At 33.9% G+C, this 23,579-nt stretch overlaps 1 protein-coding gene and 1 long non-coding RNA gene across 2 annotated transcripts in view; one reads left to right on the top strand and one right to left on the bottom strand.

Moving 5' to 3' along the window:
- The window catches only part of LOC131481555 (uncharacterized), a 63,618-nt gene extending 43,099 nt beyond the window's left edge, over positions 1–20,519 (top strand). Inside the window, exon 3 of the long non-coding RNA XR_009246383.1 lies at positions 20,330–20,519. This is a non-coding gene — a long non-coding RNA (uncharacterized LOC131481555). The remainder of the gene's footprint in view (positions 1–20,329) is intronic.
- DACH1 (dachshund family transcription factor 1) overlaps positions 1–23,579 on the bottom strand; it is a 384,212-nt gene that overhangs the window by 199,696 nt on the left and 160,937 nt on the right. The window contains exon 2 of the mRNA XM_058670666.1: positions 20,743–20,858. Coding sequence (XP_058526649.1) covers positions 20,743–20,858 — 116 coding nt within the window. The remainder of the gene's footprint in view (positions 1–20,742; positions 20,859–23,579) is intronic.

Genomic DNA, 23,579 nt, shown 5'->3' with positions numbered 1-23,579 from the left:
CGGCACAGCACCGGCCGTTGTGCTCACTTTGGGAGTGAATCATCGAACAGAAGATATTTCTCTCTATCTCTCCTCCTTTCTGTATATCTGACTTCATAATAAAAATAAATAAATCTTTTTTAAAAATTAAGCCATTTGAGATTCTGGATATCGCTCTTTATTTAGAAGAACATATTCTTTCCAATGTCTTCTTATTCAATTAGTTCAAATCAACACTCTCTTAAGGAACATTCTTGGAATACTTCAGATTAAGGTTGAATATGACTTCCAACACCTACAGCACTCCTTACACTTTCCATGTTCATTTTATGTATGTTCATAATTATGTACTCTAATCATACTTCCATTCAACCTAAGCTAGTGTCAAATCGGACAACTCTCTCTCTTCGTTTATTATGTTTAATTTGATCACAGGTTTATAAAATGGTATTTGTATGCTGAATAGGGTGCCTAGTCAAAATTTCGGTTTGGAAACATTGAACTTCTGTTTGTCAATAGGTAATTCCTGAAGCTAGGAATGAACTTTCCTTTCTGAGGTCTAATTTTAATCTGAATCTTCATTGTTTCATTTGTCTCACCCAAAATTTAAACATAGCTGGTTGATTTTTTTTCCTAATCAACATTATCTTTTTCTTTCCACACTTTTTCTGTTTCTCCTTCCCAAATATTTTTCAGTGTTCAACTGTAAATGTTAGTTCCTGTACATAAACTGCCACTCAATCTTGTCAGTGCTGATAAATTATCTTTCATAATGAAATCAAGACATTTATTTAGCTACAAATAATTTAGAAAAACCCGTCTGTACATATCAGAAATAATAGTTTGCAAGTAGGACTGCATAGACAGATAACAATATGAGAAAGAGAGAGCAAAACAAAGGGAAAACATTTTTTCTGCTACTCCTTAACTATAGATCCTTGAGCAACTTAACTAACCAAATTACAATGCCTATTCCTAATCTTTGGCACTAATTGCAAGTGCTGTATAGGATTCTTGTGCAAAGTGGTAAGTAGTAGATAAAAACACCTTCTATACAGAATCTTATACATATCTGACCAAAAACATTTCCTTTTTTTTCCCCATGAGTTCCTGTGTGTTTATTTGACTTTCTGGCATATGCATATATAGTACAAAATGTTACATAAGCATTACATCTCAAAATAATTACCATACAACTTTATAACATAAGTTGAATTTAGTATCAGAAGTAATTATAAATCCTTCAAAATACCTATAATACCCATATAAATCCTAAAATACCTATTTTATTATTGAGTCCTAAAGGAAGAAAAAAGATTGATTTCTACTAAATACTCTAAAATGAAAGTGTTTGACAGTTCAAAATAAATAATTAGGAACCTAAATTCAAGGTTCTTAAAAACGGTATAACTACAGGCTGGCTTTGTGGTGTAATCAGTTGAGCACATACCTGTAATACCCACATCCCATATGTGCATCAGTTTGAGTTTTGGCTGTTCCATGATCTATTGATTGTTTGTGTGTCTAAAATGTATACTTTTTAAAACCAAATTAGAAACTCTGTTATTGGAATCAAACATCTCACCAGGACTAAAACAAAAACCTGTGCATAGATTCAATGATTGAGATTTCTCTCAAATATGTACAAAATGAATTCATTGTACTTATTTTAATTTCCAAAAACACTTTTCTTCTGATTCCAAGCACATTTTCCACAATGTTTTCCCATGACCAAAAATCTGAATATTGGTCTAATTTTTCAATTAACTGTTGGAAAGCATCAGAGATGTTCATTCATTCTTAACTTGAACAATAATACAAACTACTATCTTTTGATATTAAATATAGGAAACCAAAATGCACACTTGAATTAAACTTGAGAAACAAAAATTAATTTATGTCAGTGAATATGTTGAAAGTGGGAGAAGCAAGAAGGAAGGAGATGGAGAGTGGGAGGAAGATAGGAAGGCAGGCACAAACGAAGGGAGAGAGGATGAATGTCTCTATCAATAATTTTTCCAAAATATGTAACACAAACAGCAGCATAAACATCACATTTTTACCCTTTTTTTGGGAGGTAGGGCAAATATATATTTACAAGCAACTATTGTTACATTACAGCAATTTTAATAGTCTAATGGAAGGTTATGTATCTACAATGGAAAGTTACTTGAATTTCACACTACAGAGCTGTTAGTAGTAAGTAATTATACAACTCTATTTCCAATGATGAAGTCCCATCGCTGTGCTTGTTCCCTTACCAGTGAAAAATATCTTGTGAAGCAAAGAATAGCTAAGGGATTCAAGATGAGAAAACACATACCATAAAATATAATTAAAAATTGTGGAGGCTGCATATGACAAGAATAACCATAAAAAACAGATACAAACCAGCTGGCTTTTAACAACTTCTGAGTTATAAAAATCTTAAACCTGCTGTAAAGCACTCAATTCGATTTACATAACCACAGAGCTGACATTCCTTTTAGGCTCCTCTGTCAGGGATTTTTTTCTGACATGTTTTAAGACAACATAAAAAGTGACTGTGAAAAGAAGACATGTATCATCTTACACAGGAATTCATTCCTGCTTTAAAACTGGACATTCAGGATCTAATCTGAACCTCTCCCCTCGAACAAGCTAATATATTTAATAAACACTGGCCATCGATTTTACAGCCTTATTCTTCATAGTTTCATATTTACATACATTGGTGCCTTCTCTGTATGTGTTGTGTGTATTTGAGTCAACAGTGTTACACAATTTCAGCTTGGTGGTTTGTATCCGAGAACCAATATCCATGGTCCATAAGAAGAGAATAATTTTTTGGTCAACCATGACAGAAACAACTATAATTTTGTAGCAACCTAATGATGCAGACAGCAGTCTACAAACTAACATAGCTTGCTGTAGGGAATTAAAAATAAACAAAATAAAATAAAATCAATCGTACATTGAGTGAAGTCTTGATGTATAAGTGCTGGCAGCCGAAATTGCCCAGAGCACAAAAGGCTTGATAATTTGCTTGATTCACTATGTTGCTACATGCAGGGCATTTTATGCCTGACTTACATTTAATCCAGTCACCTGCTTAATATTAGTAGGGTCATAATTATACACAAGGATTTTGAACATACAACATGTCGATATTTCAGATCTGATATATAAAAGCTGTATGTACACTTTGAGAATAAACCACTGCATGTATAGTTGGTAATCACTGAAATTAAAGTTATAACAAGACTATTTATTTTTACTAGGGATAAGGCATCCAAATATCTAGGGGTTATGGCACAATTTTTCCTTAAATGAATATACCGGAATGAGTAGAACAAGTTACAAGTTCAAGTACTCTGATTTTTACTAACTGATTTTGAGTAGAAAATTTAAACCTCAATTTTTGCATGTGGGAAATGTGGTTATATCAGGCGTCATAAAGTTGTTGACAGATAACGTGATAATGTATGACAATAAATATGTAAGTTAGAGCTTTAAATCTCTAAAATATTTCTATTGTAAATTGTCTTTATATGCTATGCTGTCACTCCAATTATTGTTAACCTTTGGGTTTGTGTTTTTTTTTTTTTTTGCCTCTTGAGATCAGTAGAGATCACTGTTTTTAAATGGAACAATTATTATTAATATGGAAAAGTAATTACAAGTTGATTTTAATAACTGAAAAACATTAAATGATAACAGGAGATGTAACTAAAATGTCTAGTATCTAGTGCTGGATGTAAAACTTTGGAAAGCAATATGGGCAAAGTGATGACAACAATTTAGAGGATAACAGATCATTAGAAAACAGCACATAAAAAATTCAGACATGTTTTCTGGTATAATGAAAACTTAATCTACACTTTGTTAAGTGTCCAAGTAAAGTGATCATGTCCATACGTACAGCTCCACTGCTACTCTAGATGCCCATTTCCCTTCATCAATATTAATAACTTCCAACTGTGATTATCCAATTTTAATAGTTTATTTTCTATCATAACTTCTTAAGCCATAATCGTCATCAATGGACATAATACTTTTGAAGTGGTTAAGCAAGAAAGGGTGTTGACAAAACAATGCTATCCATAAGAGTTCAGCAGCAGTCTCAAAACTCACCAATTTTAAATGGACCTAATTCAGTCAACAATACTGACAACAGTACACTGAGGTTTTGTAGGAGATGCAAAAAACTTACTTGAGAAGAACACATCAAATGTTAAAGTGCCCAAGATGAAATAAATTGTTGCAAATGTGTTTATCTTAAAATAAATAGTGATTAAATTTAATAAACAAATAGACACGATGCTGCTGATAAATAAACAAGGATATTACATAGTGATATGGAGACAGACTTTTTTTTTATTTATTTTATTTTTATTACAAAGTCAGATATACTGAGAGGAGGAGAGATAGAGAGGAAGTGGAGCTCCCGGGATTAGAACCAGCGGCCATATGGGATCAAGGCGAGGACCTTAGCCACTAGGACACGCTGCCGAGCCCAAGAGACAGACTTAAAGATAGTTTAACACTTAGAGTATAAAAAAATCAATATTGAAATTTGTTCCTGAAACTGGAAACTATAGTAATAATCCAAAGATATCCTATCAAGACTAAATGAGCTAATATATATTCCGTATATGCTATAAACATGTGTATATATGTACATATATTATGCATGTATAGGGACTCAGAAATATAACAAATTCCAAGAGATTAAGCAATTACTAACACTCTAATGATGTAGAAATTACACATATATTAATCAACAAACCATTATACTGAAACTTCAAATAGTTGTGTCTCATTCCTGTTAATATAAAACCAAATCTACTTTACACAAAAATTGTTACCAAATTTGTTTTTGCATATCTTAACCATAAAAATGGATTTTTTAAGTTTACTTATGACCATTTTAAGCCTAAATAAAATGCCACTTTCCTCGATGACAAAATCTATTTCCTTAAGCCCCTGATTTTTCTTCCCTTGTAGAAATGGACAGCACATTTGTATAGAACTTTGGGTATTTGCTACTCTGTACCTCCAGTTGTAGTTTATTGACTAGCAATGTCATTTGAGAGTCCAAAAGACATGACAAGGCAACACACACATAGCCAATGGGAGAGAGAGTGACAGAGAGAGAGAGAGAGAGAGAGAGAGATCTCCCACCCAATGATTTATCTCCCAAGTAATTACATCAACCAGAGCAAGGCCGGGCCAAAGCCAGGAGTTAAAATCTCAATCTGGGTGTAACATGTGGGTAGCAGGAACCCAAGCACCTCAGCCATCTCCTGTTGCCCCCCAGGGTGCACACTGACAGCATACAGAATTGAGGTTAGTGGTGAGACTTGAACTTGGGCATTCTGACATGGACTGCAGCATCTTCACCACTATGTCAATAATGCTATACTTCTCTGGAAATTTGGGTACGTGTGTGTGTGTGTGTGTGTGTGTCTGTAACTTTTCCAACTGAGAAAAACATTTATCAAAAGTGATGAAAGAATTACATTCAGAAATAAGAAAGACAATAATTTAATATACCAATTGGTTATATTCTTTTTTTCTCAGATCTGAGCCTCTGCTAAAAATAGGTTCCCTTTAGAAACATGACATTAGATATGTTCTGAATAAAACATGAGAAGAGGAAGAGGAGAAAGAAACATGCCAGAATGAGTGAATTGACCAGGATTGGGGTGTAGAGCTTGGATTAACACGGGAAACATGAACACCTCTTTATTACAGCAGATATATGGCTTTTGGTAAAGGAGTTGTTGCACAAAAACCTCAAGCATTGACACCTAAACTACTCCTAAAACAGTGAAACACAGAGGGCCTCAGGTTGAGAAATGTAAGGGAATTTTCAGTGTCCAACGATATTAAGTGGTTAAGGTTAACCAATGATTCAAACTTCAATAAAAGCCCAGTTTTATGAATATCCAACTATTAGATTCTCTAACTCTGCTAGGCTTTTCCAGAAGCTCATTTTTCAATTAAAAAAAAACCCTCATCATTCAGTAATATCTGGTATAATTCACATGTCATCTCAAATAATATGGATAATATGGCCATGCAGATTTCCAAAAGTGTGATATGTAAAGTTCAGTAATAGCCAGATAATTTTTCAAATTAAAAAAAGTAAGTGAATTACTTATTGACAGCAGTGTGTTGAAGTTTTATTCCAAATGTAAAACCTTAGGTTGCAAATACCACATACTATTGTTAAAAAATTCTCCTGTGTGAAGTAGATTGGTGAATACACGTCAAAAAATATCATGATCAAACCTGGCATTTTTGTTGACAGACTTTGTAGTGAGGCCAAAGGTGTAATTAGGCCAGAAAATTACTTTCTCACCACTAGAATTGTTCCCTTCAGGTCTTGAATTATCAGTCCAGAAAATTTCATTAAACACCAAATTCACTTTAAGACAACTGTCAAAATTAAGAAAAGGTGAGTCAAGTCAAGGTCCTAATATTCAAATCGTTCATTTGGATTTTGAGATTCAACACAAAATACAAAATGTTACAGATCACTTTTTAGCAAGACTAAACTTCCCATGAATGTTAGAAACAACTTATCCTTTCGAAAGTAGGATGACGAAGTATAATAAAATAAATGTGGATTTTAAAATGCTTGCTAGCTATGAATGTTTGAAGTGTTTTCAATTCATTGAGATCTTGATGTGAATATGCTAAAAACTAAAATACAATTATTAGACACATTACAGAAATTGAATGATATCAAGCACAGACTAATACATTTGTCATATTTACTTTTAGAAATAAGAGTTAACCCTAGTATATTCTTGTATGACTGGTTCATTACATTTTGAAAACGGGAAAGACATAGGATATTCTGGTACCTATTTCATAGAGAGGCAAGCAATAACGAGCACTAATAAACAAAAGAATATGTTATATGACATAGGATTATGTGCAAAGCTTTTCTATTTTTTTAAATATCATAAGAGAAATTTGAAGCATGGTTCCAACTATTTTTCAAGTTTTATCAGTTTAGTGCTTGAAATTGCATACTGAAAAGTACTTCCGCTATTCTCAGAGCCAAAGAACCCACACTGAACTGCTTTTATGCACTAATTATTACATTGCTTAGTGAGGTAATAGATAAACTGCACAAAGCAACAATACCCTGGAGATTTACCACTAATGAACAACAGGGCAAATGAAAACATAAGAGTGAATGAATAATGAAAGTTAACTTTTTTATTGTTTAGGATTAAATAATATGCTTTGATTTATAGTACCACTCTACTTGGTTTAACTATTTGAAATATTCAGAAACAACTGTAACACAAAACTTTTACAATAAGTGCGTTATTTTGCACACAAAGTACCATGCAAAATAATGAAATGTTTAATAGGCTTATCCATAGACAAAGCAATAGCCAATTTCAAATAAAATGCAAATATACTGGCTTCTTAAGATTGGTCTTGAGGTTTGAAATATAACTTTTAACATTTCTCCTTCCATCCTTTTGTAGCAAACCTGAAAAATCTGTGGAACTAAATATCTTAACTCTTTAAAATTTAATTATTTTAAAACAACTTTGTTAAACTTCCAACAATGTTAGAAGGGAAATAACTTTTTAAAGAAAATATGAGGCTGTAGATTAGTAAGTAGGTTGCTTATAATGCAAGATTTTAACATGAGAAAATTATGCAAAGTTTGTGCTCCTTAATTCACCCATAAGTAATACCTTTTTATAGTTTCCCACAGATGATAGATTGAACAAAAACTGGCTATTATCAAAGATATTATTACATGTATTGATCACTCAACAGTTTTTTTACTTTACCTATTTTTTTTAATTTTTGTGTATATGTTCTCATTTTATTTGGAAGTCAGATAAAAAGATGGAAAGCAATCTTCCATCCACTGGTTCAATTCCCACATGCTCAACATAGTTGGAGGCAAGGATAAGCCAAGCTACTCCCAGCAGTCTCTAACTCCACGTGAGCTAACGGTGTGGATAGTAAGCAAGCCATCATTTGCTGCCTTCCAAGGTGCTTTAGCAGGAAGCTGAAGTAAAGCAGGGTAGCTGGTGTTTGAAGCCAAGCTCTCAGACACAAACACAGACATTCCACAGAACAACTCAATCATTGTACCACATACCAGTCATTGTTTGAAGATTGTCATATCAACTGAAGATGCCATGATAAATAATGTAGTCATAAATATTAATTCCATATAAAAATAGTAACATTTCCAGTAAATTGCATGCTTGTTTAAAACACTTAGTTTCTTCCCATTACATAGTATCTAAACATTAATATTGTACATATGAGAGCATAAAAGAGATGTGAGAACTATTCATCTTTTTGACACAAATTTCAAACATTTTTTTCAATTGAAAAATTGTAATACTTCTTGTGGTTTACATAAAAAATTTAGGCATGCCTCTTTAAACCACATGATTAGGATTATAAATTTGAATAAACTTCATTTCTATGAAGTCATACACCCTGTGCTTTCTTTTGCATTCATTGGTTTTTCAAATACAGAAGAAATGGTAAGTATGTGATGTGTTAAAGAGTTATAAGAAATCAATGGCAAATGTAATAATCACTATTGCAAGGCTGGCATAAAGATATTTCCAAAGGATAAGGAACATACCATGCTAGTTATTGATGCTCCATTTTAGAAACAAAGCTAAGTAAAAGTAAAATATGAAGCAACTGCTGATTACAAATTCTACTTACTGATTTTTTTCATATAGAATAGAGATACTCATTCATGAAAGATTATAAAAATGCACCAGATATAACAATTTGTAAAGCGGAACTAGAAAAAACCAGTAGCATACTCAGTTCTTCATACAGCTAAGGGTTCATTTTAAGTCTCTCATTCTTATAGATAGAAGAAACTCGGTCATATGGTGATAGTCCTTCTGTACAAGTTACAATCCTGAAATTGAACCCAATATTTGCTTGAATTCAGATCAACAATATGTATAGTATAAGCAAGTCAGCTGGATGGGCAATCAGCAAAATCAGAGAGAAATAAAAATCACTGGTGAAATGATAAGTTGGTACAATGATAGTGATGCTGCTGAGATTTTTTCGGTAACTTAATGAAAATCAAAAGAAGCAGGTGCCCCACCTCATTAAATAACAATATTGATATTTTGGGAGTACATATTTCTAAAGAATCGATATTTCAATAATCCTCTCTCATTGACACATATAGTATTTTATTATAGATGATTGATGTGGACCTCACTATAATTTCAAAATTTCACAGAATATTATTATGCCATGAAATTTATGCCGAGAAAGCAATTGCTGTTATAAATCAAACAGACAACTCATACAGACAGGTCATATGGTAACAGGTTTTCCCTGGAATGGTATCCTTAAATCAAATTTATTCCATAAGTAACTTAAAGGTTTGTTATGATGAGAGGCATCTTATGGTCAAATCATCTCCAAATATCATTATATTATATTTAAAGATACTAATTTTCTTAGAATTTATAAATACTTGCATTTATATTCAATTGAATAAACATGATCCCATGTGATTTTACTTACAGATGTTTTTCTTAAATTCATAGAATTTTATTAATCAATGTAAGATAAAACATAAAAGACATTTACTTCATCAGTAGACGAATAAAACTTCTAAATAGAAGCACAAATTTTGAAAAATGTGGACAATGCTCCAAATTTAGAAAATAGATGTCCTAACAGTAAAAATAACTCAAATTTTTTTCTACAGAAGAGATAAACATTCTATTGATTTCTGTATTAAAAATGTTACATATTTAAAGGCAATTGTGATGATTAAATTACACATTTATAACTAGCCCAAAAAGTGTTGCATTCCCTTTAATTCTTGAAAACTCAACACTGTTTGCTTAAGTCACATACTTTCACTCAGGGAAGGAGTTCAAATAATTAGAAACAGTCCAACCATATATATACACACATATATACATATATATATACACACACATGTATTCTCTATATAAACACACACAAACATACAATAGAAACAATTTAAACACAATGATTATACTTCTTAAATGAAAAATAATGAGATTAAATTTAACCTGAGTGTAATGATATTCCATCAAAGTGTTTGACATAAGGCAATAAATACAATAAATTAAATATGAATCATAAAATCCCATAATTAATGTTGAAAACAATTCATTGACAACAAAAAAGCATGATACCAGAACAACAAGAATTTAAACTAACTGAAAAACAGAAAGTTAAGTTTTAGAAAGTAGGGAAATAATTACAACCTGATGATATCAGTATAAGAAACAACTCCTAATCTATAATTCCAAGAACTGATGTGTTCAGGGAAATAAGTGACTGATATTCTCTCTGAAAAAAAGGCAGAAGCTCAGTATTAAAAACCATCATAATAAAACTGATGGTAAGATACACTGCTGAAGAAGTTTTCTAGCACATAAGAGATAAAGCAAATATTATAATGGATTATGAATGATGAAGCGGCATTTCAGAAAGTAATTTGATGTAGGAAAACAATCAATACATTGAAACAAACTTGAATTGGCTAGCATAAAACAGTAAAATTTGGACAAGACTCTTAACATTTTTTTTTAAATCTTTGAAATTCTGCTTTCGGTACCATTACCAAGCTTTGATAACTAAATAAGTGAAGCCAGATAAAGTTCCTCAAGGTCACATAGCTACCAAGTTGTGGGGGAAGAAATCAGGAGTCACATCATAATATTTTGCTAGAAAAATAAATTTCCTTTGAAGAGCCATAACATCTTAAGTATATCCTAATATTAAGAAAGAAGAAAGGAAGGAAGGAAGGAAGGCCGACCAAGAGGGAGGCAAGGAGGGAGGAGAGCAGACAGCAAGGATAGAGAGGCTAGGGGAAGTAATCCCTGGTGGTCTTCTCTATAAAAGGCAAAAATGGCACCAAAAAAACCTGTAAATGATTTGGTCTACTGTATGTGTGTGTGTGTGTGTGTGTACATATATATGTCTTTAGCCATATCAACATATAAATATGATGAAAAAAGACATTCCATTAATTAAACTGCCTACTTCTTCAATGAATAATCTGATATAATTTATTGAATTACGCTACAGTTTTATCCATTTGAAAATCAGCTTCATTGTTTACAATATGTCAGTTCATTTCCAACAATTAAATAGCTCTGTATATAGCCATAATGAACTGAAAGCAATCTGAACCGAAAGTTCATTAGCATTTGTAATGTTCATATTTCTGAAAGTAAAATATGACAGAATATATAACAGTGATAGTGCTTAAAATTACTTATATGCATTTATATCCTGAAAAGTAAGCAAGTAATAAGATTTTAGCATCAATTTCTTATATTAGGAATATCCACAGACTTCATTTATGCATATGAATAACTGATTATACTGATTTTCTAGCGCAGTGCTATAAAACAAAACAGAATAATCAAATTCTCTAAGTAGAAGAGCGCAAGATACACTTACCCAAATTACTGCCCATTTACTAAACAATAGCTTTCAAACTGCCCTAACAAAAGTGATGATCATACGGAGAAGTGGATAGTCAATGGTCAAGGAAGAAGAAAAATTAATTTCACTGTTGCTGCTTTGCATAACATATAAAAAGCTTACCAAATAAATTAAAGAGTGGGCACCCAACACAATGGCTGAGACACCATATAGGACGCCTGCATCCCAATTCAGCATGCCTGATCTTTCTTGCAGTGACACACCTATCCCCAGAAACCTGCTAGCATGCACTCTGGGAGGCAGTGGAGATGTTAAAGTATTCGATTCCTGCCAGCCATGTATGAGAATCAGATTGATTTCTGGGCTCCTAGCTTCAGGCTGGGCTTCAGATCCCCGGCCCTGGCTATTGGTGGAATTTGGGAACCAGTACATGGAACATATGTCTATCTGTCTTTCAAAAAAATAAATATAAATGCTTATATTTTGAAAAGATCTTTAAGAATAAAATAATACAGAAACTGACTAGCAAATGTGCATCTGAGTTTCATCCAGCACATTTTTGGCTGACAGAACTACGACTATATCAGTAACACATTTCAATTTCAGACAGTTCTGCAGCAAAGAACCCTCCTCTGCAAACCAGAGTCAACCTGTCACAGAAAAACATAGTATGACACAACACTATCATCAACTTTTTAAAAAGGCTTATTTATTGTATTTATTGAAAAGGTAGATTTTTACAGAGAGAAGAAGAGACAGACAGAAAGATCTTCTAACTGCTGTTTCACTTCCCAAGTAACTGCAATGGCCAGAGCTGAACTGACTCGAAGCCAAATGGGTGCAGGGTACCAAAACTTTAGACCATCCTCCACTGTTTTCCCAGGCCACAGAGAGCTGGAAGGGAGATGGAGCAGCCGGCACACCAACCAGTCCCCACATGGGATCCTGGCACATGCAAGGCAAGGATTTCAACCGCTAGGCCATGGCGCCGGGCCCACTATCATCAACTTTCAGACTTATTCTGAATCTTAAGATTAAATACCACATCGTTTCCAAATCTATATTATCTAGATTGCTCTTTTTATTCTTTTTTTTTTTTTAATTTAAAGGTCTTGGTGTGCTGGCTCGGTGGTTAAATCCTCACCTTGCAAGCACTGAGATATTTTATGGACCCATTTTGTGTCCCAGTTGCTCCACTTCCCATCAAGCTTTCTACTTTCGGGTTGGGGAATTAGGACCCTCAACTCACATGCAAAACTCAAAAGAAGCTCCTGGCTACTGGCTTCAGATAGGCTCAACTCCAGGCATTACAACCACTTGGGGAGTGAACCAAAGAATGAAAGATCATTTTCTCTGTCTTTCCTTTTCTCCATAAATCTGATCTGCCTTTGTAATAAACAATTAAATAAATCTAAAGATTACTTGAAAGATGAGGAGAAATTTTCCATCAGCTGGTTTACTCCTTAAAGGCCTGCAGTCACTATAGCTGGTCTAGCCAAAACACAGATGTACAGAACTCCAAATAGGCCTTCCACATAGGTGACGGTGGCACAAGGGTTTGGGTCATCTTCTATTGCTTTCCTGCATTTAATGCAAAGCGCTTAATTGGAAGTGGAACAGCCAGGACGCAAACTAGCTTCCATAGGGGAGCATGGTGCTGCATGTGGAAGTTTAATCCAATATACTACCTTTCTAGCTTCTCAGCTGTTTTTAACAATGCTCCCCACTACATCATGACCGACTTCTTGTGCCATGATGGAACAAAATATTATAGATGTCATATGAAGTGTTAAGTAAAACAGTACTTCTGTTTCCCTTTTACTCAAACTCCTATCCATTTAAAATAATGACTTCCAAAGTTCTTCTACAGTGTTTAGATGATTCCAATAAAATCTTGGCATGTGCTTCACACAAAATGGAGTAAAGTTAGGTATTACATCCATTCTTGAATAGGTCAATATTTTTTTAGGGCACAAAATGAAATATTTTACCAAATCCTTGATCTTTCTGTGCTTAGTGTCTAGAAATGTTGGTCCTTCCAACCTCTTCAAGTAGCAACTCTATTACTTCAAAAAGGAGAGATTTAAGTAGTGAAATTTATAATTAAAAATATAGAGAGAACAAAAAGTTCCGACATTTGCACGGCTGTATCCCGCTTAACAATCCTAGAGTGCATTGTTAAGGGAGAAGTTCAAGTTCTGAAGTTAGCTTCCAAAAGGAAAGCCTATCGGTATGAGGGTCAAAAAGCACGATGTTGTTTTGCATATCATCTGTTCTACAACACTGTTTCTTTTAAAAAAAAAGACTTATTGTATTGGAAAGGCAGATTTATAGAAAGATTTTCCATCTGCTGCTTCACTCCCCCAAATGGCAACAACAGCCACACTTTCAAGAGTAAGTATTTTATATGTAGACAAGTTGGATGTTTTCCCTTAATAAACAATATTTAGATTCATAGTTTTGCACTTTTCTAGGTTAGGAAAAGAACCTAGGTTCTTTTTGTAGCACCTCATACTGATCAATAAATTACAGTGAGTAAAAGCAGACAACTTGTGATATGTGGTGATTCAAGAACTAGAACACTACTAATCTAAAAAATAAATAATATGCAGAGGTCTAGTCAATCTATATAATAACCACTCTCATAATTAAAAACTGACTCAAGGGCCTGGTGCAATGGTTCAATGGTTAATCTTCCCCTCATCAGTGCCAAAATCCCATATGGGCACTAGTTTGTGTCCTGGCTGCTTCACTTATCATCTAGCTCCCTACTTACGTCCTAGGAAAAGAGTAGAGAATGACTCAAAGCCTTGGGCCCCTGCATCCTTGTGGGAGACCCAGAAGAAACATTTGACTTCAGATCAGCTCAGCCCTGGCTTTATGGCCACCTGGGGAGCAAACTAGCAGACAGAAAATATTTCTCTCTGTCTTTCCTTCACTCTATAAATCCGCCTTTCCAAAGAAAATAAGTCTTTCAAAAAACACTGATTCAAAAATATGAATTCCTATTCTTACTGTAAACAAACTTCTCATCAAAGGACACATCATCTTACTAAAGAGGAAGCACATAATATCTTGCAATTAGCCAATTAAGGACATTAGCAACTTCATTACTACAAATCTACTGAGAGAGAAGTATAAGTAAATTATAATTCTTAATACAGTCCAATGTAGGCAGAAGAGATTGCAGAACTCAGTAGAACTAAGAAAAGCGAAATAAATTAGGGAAGAAAGGACAGTAATTTTCTTCTAAATTAAGTAGATGAGAGGCCTGTCCAGAGCCTAGTAATATGTGGTTATTCAATTAAATCCAAAAATAACAGATCTTTGCTCTAAGAGCTCAGCAAATAAAAAAAGATTCCATGATTTTCTGTGCTAGTAACAGACTCACGGTATATTGTGATTGGATTGTAGGGCACTATCATAATGTGTACTATGTATAACTTAAATAAATATGTCAACTGGGTAGTTCCTTATACCCAAACTCATATTTACATTCAGTTAAATTAAAATCTGTACTTTCTTTAAACATATATGAAACTAGCTCTATATCCAGGTATTATAAGAAGAGTTCTAATTATGAAAGATTATTAGGTTATTAGAACTATAGTGATATGTATGTATGTTCATGTATAAACATGCAGCAACTGCAAAGAATAATATGTTCTCAATTTGAACTACCTCTATAAATATTGCTCCTCTGAAACACTAGTCCAGGGATGCAATTTTCATATGGTAGGGCTATCATAACCTTTAAACAAATAATCAATGTCCTCCATGTACATGTTATACTACATATTATGAATGTAATAGACTCTAGACTCCAAATATTTAATCTAGGACCTATCTGTTTCTTCCAGGATTTTAGAAGCTACATTAGCACAATGTTTTAAGTTTGTAACTGTGAAGCATAATAACTGCATAAGAAATCCTCTACTACATACTTGTTTTAAATATCTGCTCTGTTCAAGGCAATATAAAATGCACTGTGATACTCTAGTGAATAAAATGAACTGAAATCTCCCATAGGTTATGTTGATGTGCCTGTTTCCCACACCACAGTCTGCCCTCCCACAAAACCTTGCAAAGTGACTTGCTAGATGTGCTAGGTTGGCAACTGCCCTCAGCGTCATGCCTGTGTCCTACCTTGGGAAACCTGTGAACGTTCTTTTGTAGGGAGAAAATGTCTTGAGATGTGATTATGTTAAAGATTGTCCTATATTCGCCAACCTGTCCTAAATAGAATCAGCAGTGCTCTCACAGCAGCGGCAAGGAGAGAGTGTGGTGACAGATACACACTACACACACACACACACACACACACACAGAGGAGGGGGGATTATCACACAGACATTGCAGTGAGGAGACCATGAGCCAGGAGATGGAAGCAACCAAAATCTCTAAGATACAAGGGATGGATCGTCAAGTCTTGAAAGGGTTGTGGCCATGCTAACACCAAGATTTCAGCCCCATGAGGCTATCTTGGACTTTTGGCCTCTACAACTATGAGAATAAATGTCTTGTGTTTTATAACCAAATTTAAGGTATACAGTTTGTATTAACAATCACAGAAAGCTAACAGAATGTTCAACACAGGTTTCAGGACTGCATAAAATTGAATCAAGTATAGTGCTCACGTTGATTATCTCAAAATATGTACTTTGTTTCTCAAAAATAAGAAATGACAAGTCATGTAGTAAATAGTTACAAATCACTGGAGTTGCTCTCAATGTATATTGTGATCACACTTAATGAATATTCTCTATATAAAAGTGACAACACACAACACTATAGTGCTACTATAAAAAGTTTAAACAATATTATATGTGTTCTCTAAGTAAAGGGCTTCAGGAGAATGTTGTATTTATTAGTGAAAACAATTCATTTGGGACTGCGTTATTTTTGCATTTTTCTGTTACCTTTATTTGAGAGTCTCCCTTGCAACAAAATATACTCATTAGGATTAATTTCTCAATTTATCAAGGACAGTTCTACAATGAATGTTTTTTTTTCTATGAAGCTGAAATGTTTAACATATTTAAAACATGAGAAATGCTGATATTACAAGACAGCTGATTTTGATGTTATTACTGGTTACTCATATTCCGAAGGAAAAATCAAGAAACTTTGAGAATAATTTCTCATTATGTATTATATGAAAACATTTTTCTTTGATTTTTCTTTAAGATAAGAATATATAAATGGAATTTTCTCTGAATTAATATTATTCTATCTCAGTATTTTTTCAATACCACATGTTACCACTGTGTGTGTTCTTGCCTTTTAAGCAGAGTATGTGTATGTATGTGTAAGTATACATGTATGTGTGGACTTCTGTTTTCTTTACTCTGAATCATATCACAAGGTGACAGTGAGAGTAAAATTATGCCCAGGAAGCAAAAATATAAATCATTGGTTCATTTGAATTAAATAAATTTGAATGAAAAGTATAAAAAACTTTATTTTAAAGTTATATGTAAATTTTTGAAGCTCAATGAGTTACTTTTATTGCTGACATGAACATTATATTTCACAAAGTTTGTATTTTTACCTAAAGCCAAAAATACTATCCAAATTATACTCCTGACACAAAGAGAAGTATTTTTAATGCCTAAATAGCCCTTTGATTGTAAAATAGACATGGTTCTATAAAAAGTGCAAATGTTATTGGCACTCTGTTGCTAGGGTGAATGTCTTCCAAACTTTATCAGCAAAAATGATTTATGACAAGTGCTCTGTCAAAATAAATGTAGTGACCACTGCAGGAGGTACTGCTTATGGGACTCCACAAAGAGCCTTCTTGCTTTCATTAACTCCACCTTCTGGTTGCTATGGCACCCAGTGACAACCATAACTTTTGGAAATTATCACCATCTGCCCACACCCCCTTCTAGGATTACATAAAAGCCCACTCAAGCAATAAAAATAACAAATACTCCATAAGCAACCTATATGGCTTCTCATTACAGATATGTGAATACGTACTATAAGGATTAGGAAGAAACACTATTTTAAAAATTAAAAATAAATTGGAGAACTGTTAGAAATAAATCAATGGATTGTTAAGACGTTTGTTAAAATTAATTTTTCCCCCCACCGGGCAAGATGAGGCTACTTTGCAGATAAATTTGCAATTTTTTAACCTTCACAAATGTTACTACTTTGGAATACAAAAGTATAGATCAACATTCACAGGCAGGCAACAATTTAAATTTCAGATAGAATCTCAGATCTGGGATCTGCTCACATTTGCCCACTTGCTTTCTCGTTCCATTTTGAGGTTTATATTGGTGTCTGTGTTTTGCCAGTTTTAGAAACATAAACTAGAAGTTTCTTCAAGAGTCCATGACTTCTTGTTTAAAAAAAAAAAAGGAAAATTCAAACTGAGATGTTAAAAATAAAGTGAAAATTAGTTTGTTTTATGACAATAATATAGAGGTAAAATTTTATCATTAAGTTTTTTAACACCAACATTACTTATTCTATTTCAGGAATAGTGACAGTTTGATCTTTTAGGAAAGTTGCAAATAGAAATAAACAAAGTCCTAGGATATAAAATGTCTACATATTCAAACTGAGTTGCATAGTCACAACTCACTTGGTGTTTCCTAAGGAAGACACTTAACCTTCTTTGAGAACGACAGCATTATTAATATCATTAGATTGCTAGGTAATTTTTAAATACATAATTTATGGGCTTCCCCAGTATTTGCAGACATTATTCTATATCCCTTAATATTTGAACTTGCCCATCTAGAACAAACCCATGTAATAAAATCATATTGAATATATTAAAGTAACACCATTGATGTGCAAGTGTCAAACTGCTGACATGCTCAAACCTTTGGACCAATGTCTAAAAGTTGAATGTAAATAAAATTGAAGCTATGTGCTAGGCTCCATTCCATCCCTTCTTCTAATCATGCCTCCTCTACGAAGGAGGCTCCATGTCCTCACTCTTCTCTTGACTGGACAATAAGATGCTGGACTCTATGTTTGGTATACACTTGCAATGGGGGAATCTCAACTGAACTTGAGCTGTGGTTATGCAACAAGGTGGGAGGAATCCACCATGGTGGGAGGGTTTGGGGAGGGGTGGGGAGAACCCAAGTATCTATGTAATTGTGTCACATAATACAATGTAATTACTGAAGTTAAATAATAAATAAAAAAATGCAAAAAAAAAATAAAATAAATTCAATTATATGCACAGTGAAAAAAAAAAAAAAGACTGAAAGGTCTTTTTTAAAAAACAGAAAGCTTAGCAAGCTTGAAAACCTCCTGGTTTCTGTGTTCACAGCACATTACCAAGAACAATGGTAAAAATCAAATCCGAAGAGAGCTACACAATAAGAACAACACGTAAGATAACCCTTCTTTAAATGTAAATAACCACAATAACGAGTCAAGTTAAAAAAAATGTATCTTCAGTGTCAATGCTCACCTAATCAGGGATATACGTAATATGCTACTAGAGGTAATTAAAAAATAATAGGAGCATTACAGTTTCTTCCTTGCTTGTTTGTTTCTGAACTTTCTTAGTTTAAAAATCAACTTAGCTCAAAGTTATTTGATGGTGTTGATCAAGGGAGGTGTAGCTATAGCTAAATTGTGACACATCATCTTATTTCCCCATTGTTTGAACTTACAAAGTATGCATTATCTTTAAAAGATTAAACTTTGGCAAACAATTTGGTAATCTGTATTTCAATAGGGACACAATCTAGAACAGAGTTTTCACTGCAGATAACTGATTTTATGCAAGCCTTGAGAGTCAACACAAGATTGTCAAACATGGAAATAATGATACTGACAAATGGTTACTTTGAAAAATATAAAATTTAGTTCATTGAAAAGGCAATTATGAAAACATTAGGTTTTTCCTCTCTCACACGGAATGTTTTGACTCTTAAGAACATCTAAACATAAGCATTTCCTATTTAGTAAATAATGTTTTCAAACCTCAAAATTGGAAATTTGCTATTTAGTTAAATTTAAGTGATATGGGTTTAACAATTTTAAATGAAGTATTTAAAACTAGAATTTCAGGGAGTAAGAATGTTACTTGAGAAATACAACTAGCCTAATCAAAGGAAATGATTTTAAAAACCTTAAAATTGAATAATCTTTCAGTTATTGATTTATTTTTGTATTTCTCAAAATTTCATGTATAAAATTAACATAAACCCTAAGTGTCCGTGGTGATTTCAAGTAGTTGCTATTAAGAACATTGGAAGTTTTGCTGAAGTATTAGATATTTAATATGAATAAATAACTTCACATGCTATTCACAACTCACCTAATATTTGGTAAATTTTCACAAAAGTAAATAAGGCTAGTCAGGCACTGACTTCAATGAACTTGCACCCAAATAAGTTAAGTGAAATCAGATTATTCACAGCTATATTAGAACAAAGATAAATGAGACAAAACAGAAAGAAAATACTAACATGAGATTTCAGAACACAAAAAAAATATTCTTCTCATCTTGCCAGGTTTATCCTTCTTGTTTTATTAGATGACATTTATACGAACTCCGTGAGAGCAAGAATTGACACAAAGGTTTAATATGTTAGACAGTAATATCAACATTGCTTTGATTTGTTCAAAATTTGACTCACTTCCTGTTAGCACTGAAGGTAAGTAAACACATGTATTAAAAAAGATGAGAATCCATGAGCATATCCATGCACTACCAATAAACTGAGTCGTTTTTGCTGCTGCACCTCGTGAAAGTTGCCTGCACTATGGAGCTTGAGAGGTCAAGGGTATCTTTTAGCTTAGATATTTTCAAACTTCGAGGAATAAACACTTTCAAATGTTCCTACAGAACTGTACAAGTCTGACAAAAAGTTGGAGACATTTCTCTTTGACTCACTATCGCCTTCTATTTTGACAGGTGTCTGTTTCTGAGGTCTTAGAGAAACAAGGGTAAGTTTGAATCCAGAGAACCTGGCCTGAGTGATGACCACTGAGACCTACCAGGTGACTGACCTTAAGAAAGAAGGATTGTCTCTGAGTTTCCATTCCTTAACAAGCATATCGGAATAATAACTTGGACTTCTGACATTTGTAGGAGTACTAATTAAAATAACACCTAGCACTTCATTAAACTAAGCTTCTTTCATATTGTTTTGAATTATAAAATGATGTTAATCGTAATTGCGAAACAAACTGTCACTGTTAATATTATCACAGTGTACACAAAATGTAACTGGTGCATATACATATCAGTGTCACAACAGGCTGATATAAAAAATAAGACATTAGCTGGTTGTTAATATTTTTGGCATGAATAAGTAGCATTTTTACCTGTTGGTGGTATTATTCCGGGAGACATGAGGCCAGGGACAGAGTGTGGCATGATGTGAGAGTTCTCCGGGGAGGTGACACTTTGAGTCCTCTTAGGAGGCCTTCCAGGTCGAGAACTGAAACAAACAAAAATTTTTACAATTAAGCTGTTGTCTTACACATCATTTCAAAGTTGTTTCAAGTGGTAACATGGACTGTAAATAAATTTGTTTCAAGGACGGTTGCTTTTGCAGTTAGATGTAATAGACTTCCATCACTAATTAGATTACATGCTGAATTCATTTTCCTCATTGAAGATCAGCCACTCCTGATGCATAATTCATAGCCTGCACCTCGTTACCTGCTTCTTCATATTAATATCTATACACAGTTTGAATTGCCTCGTTTGCATATGCTAAAGTTCTGCATGCAGCCTTCAGCACGAAAATTATGCACTAACTTGTAATAATTATTACAGTCAGCCTGCTATTGATTTATGAGACTTTTAAAAACCAAATATGTGTAGTACTTGTAATGAATGATATTTTAAGGTTCTTCAGGAAATTAAAAGGCAATGGCTGCCTAAGGAAATGTTCTGCTTGTTTGATTTAATACTACAGTTAGCTGGGAGGTGGAATGAAAGAGTGATTCAGACCTATGGCACATTTTTGCGATGATATGTTTTATTACTCCGCGCTGCTGGCCTGATATCTAGATGATAAATGACAATACATATCTAAGATGTGAAAAGGTCTTGCAATTTCTTTATTTTTTTCATTTAAAAGATAACTTATTGTTTAACCCTTATTTTATTTAAGTGAGCGATCCAGTTGCCTTATTTTTAATATGTGCAAATAAATTGGAAAAATTGGGAGTATTTGTAGAAACTGCTTAACTGCCAGTATAGCATCTTATATCTTCCTTTCAGATAAATAAAAAGACTTAGTATCTGTGTTTTAGCAGTGTCTGTTCTTTGCATGTTCATTGCAAGAGATTAATATTTTAAATTATAAAAGCAGAAAAGGAAATGGAAACAAATATCCACTATGGAAAGGAAGTATCCACTATGCTAGTATGAAAACTTCATCAACAGTTAAAAGGGCCAATTTTTGAAACATATATCTTTAGCAATGATTCTCCCACTGTTTACCTCTGCATTGTGAATATGCTTTTATGAAATGCTCGCCCACAATTTATCTGGCCAGCATGTGCCTAAAAATATCAAAACTGTTAGATGTTAGATATGTCTTTCATAAGTAGGCATTGTTATGTTGCCACAGCCTAGATTCCTTCCCTTATCAGAATATTCACAGATCCAATATATTTTTTATTTTGGTTAAGTAATATAGATAGGTACTGATCAAATAATTATGAATTACCTGCTGTTTTCAAAGCAGTACACTATGGGGGCCAATTTGGAGGAATTGGTTCTTAGTTTTCAGGAGCTTACACTTTGCCAAAGGGAAAAATATGATAACTCTGAAACAAACTGTAATGTGCTATAACTCAGAAGAAACTTGCAATCCAAATATTAATTCTAACTTAGGCTGGAAATACTTTCATGGTCCAGAGAGAGAGATGGTAGTGGATTCACTAGAAGAGAATATTGAAGGAATAGACACAAACCAAAAAAGAACTGACCAAAAAATCCACTCCATTGAGAACATGAGAAAGGACTTAAAAGTGTCAAAATATAGGGCTGTATAGGATTATTTCAACTCAAACATATCAGACAGGAAGAGGAGCAGGGAACAAAATTGCTGGACTTACTGTCTGGGGCCTGATCCTGAATGCATTAGAGGAAGAGCCAGGAACTGCATGTTTGCCCAATTTATAAACCAAAAGAGATACTCTCCTGCTCCCTGTGTTTAAGTATCTCTCTATCAACTTCTTATTCTCCATAATTGCTCTTCGTCTGCAGTTAGGTTTTTAACTCTTGTTGTTTTCCTTGGATTAATCATCAGCTCTCTGATACTCTCCAGTTTCCCTGAGTAAGAGCTTCCATTGTCATCACGTAGGTGCTAAAGACTAAAGGCTAAACATACATCTGCAGTCCAGATCTTTCTCAGACATCTCTGCTGGGATACTCTCTGGTAATCTCAGTCTCAGCTTGTCCAAATCTGAACTCAGCATCTGCCCCATTAAAACCTATTTCTCTTATGCTGGCTCAACAAAATAGCAACTAGTGGACTATGCCAAAAATCCTCAGCTGGTTTACTTCTAAAAGTCTGTGAAGGCTGGGACTGGCCCTAGCTAAGGCCAGGCAGGAGCTGGAACTCAATCAGGGCCCAGTTGTGTTTTTTCTTTCTTTTGAACACTCAATTATCACCCATATAAAGATATCTAACCTATATCCTCTACTAAGTCCTCATTCCCTCTTCTCAGGCCAGTCTCTTCATTTCTTATTTGATCTATTGTTGCAGCTTTCCAAACTCTTTCAAGATCTGTCTCTCTCTCACCTTACCTCCTAGACAACTAGAATCCAGAGAAATTTCTCTGAAACACAAAATTGACCATGTTCTCCATTATGATTAAACTTACAAGGGGCACACATCAGGCACACTAGTGAAGATGCCACTTGGGGACATCTGTGTCTCACAGTGGAGCATCTGGGTTTGACTAGCTCTGCTTCCAAAGCAGCTGCTAGTCAACTTATACCCTGGAAGGCAGCAGATAATTAGTAAGTTAAGTTGGCCCCTGTGATTCATGTAGCAAATCCTGACCTGACACATGTAGCAAAGTCTGGACCAGCCCCAACCTTCAAAGACATTAAGGAAATAAACCAGGAGAGAGCAGCCAGGGTCTTTCTCTCTCTCTCTCTCTCTCTCTCTCCCCCTCTCCCCCTCTCTCTCATAAGT

Source organism: Ochotona princeps, chromosome 12 (assembly GCF_030435755.1).
Source record: "Ochotona princeps isolate mOchPri1 chromosome 12, mOchPri1.hap1, whole genome shotgun sequence".
NCBI classification, from domain to species: Eukaryota; Metazoa; Chordata; class Mammalia; order Lagomorpha; family Ochotonidae; genus Ochotona; species Ochotona princeps.
The sequence above is the reverse complement of the archived record's forward strand: the minus strand, read 5'-3'. Positions and strand labels throughout refer to the sequence as shown.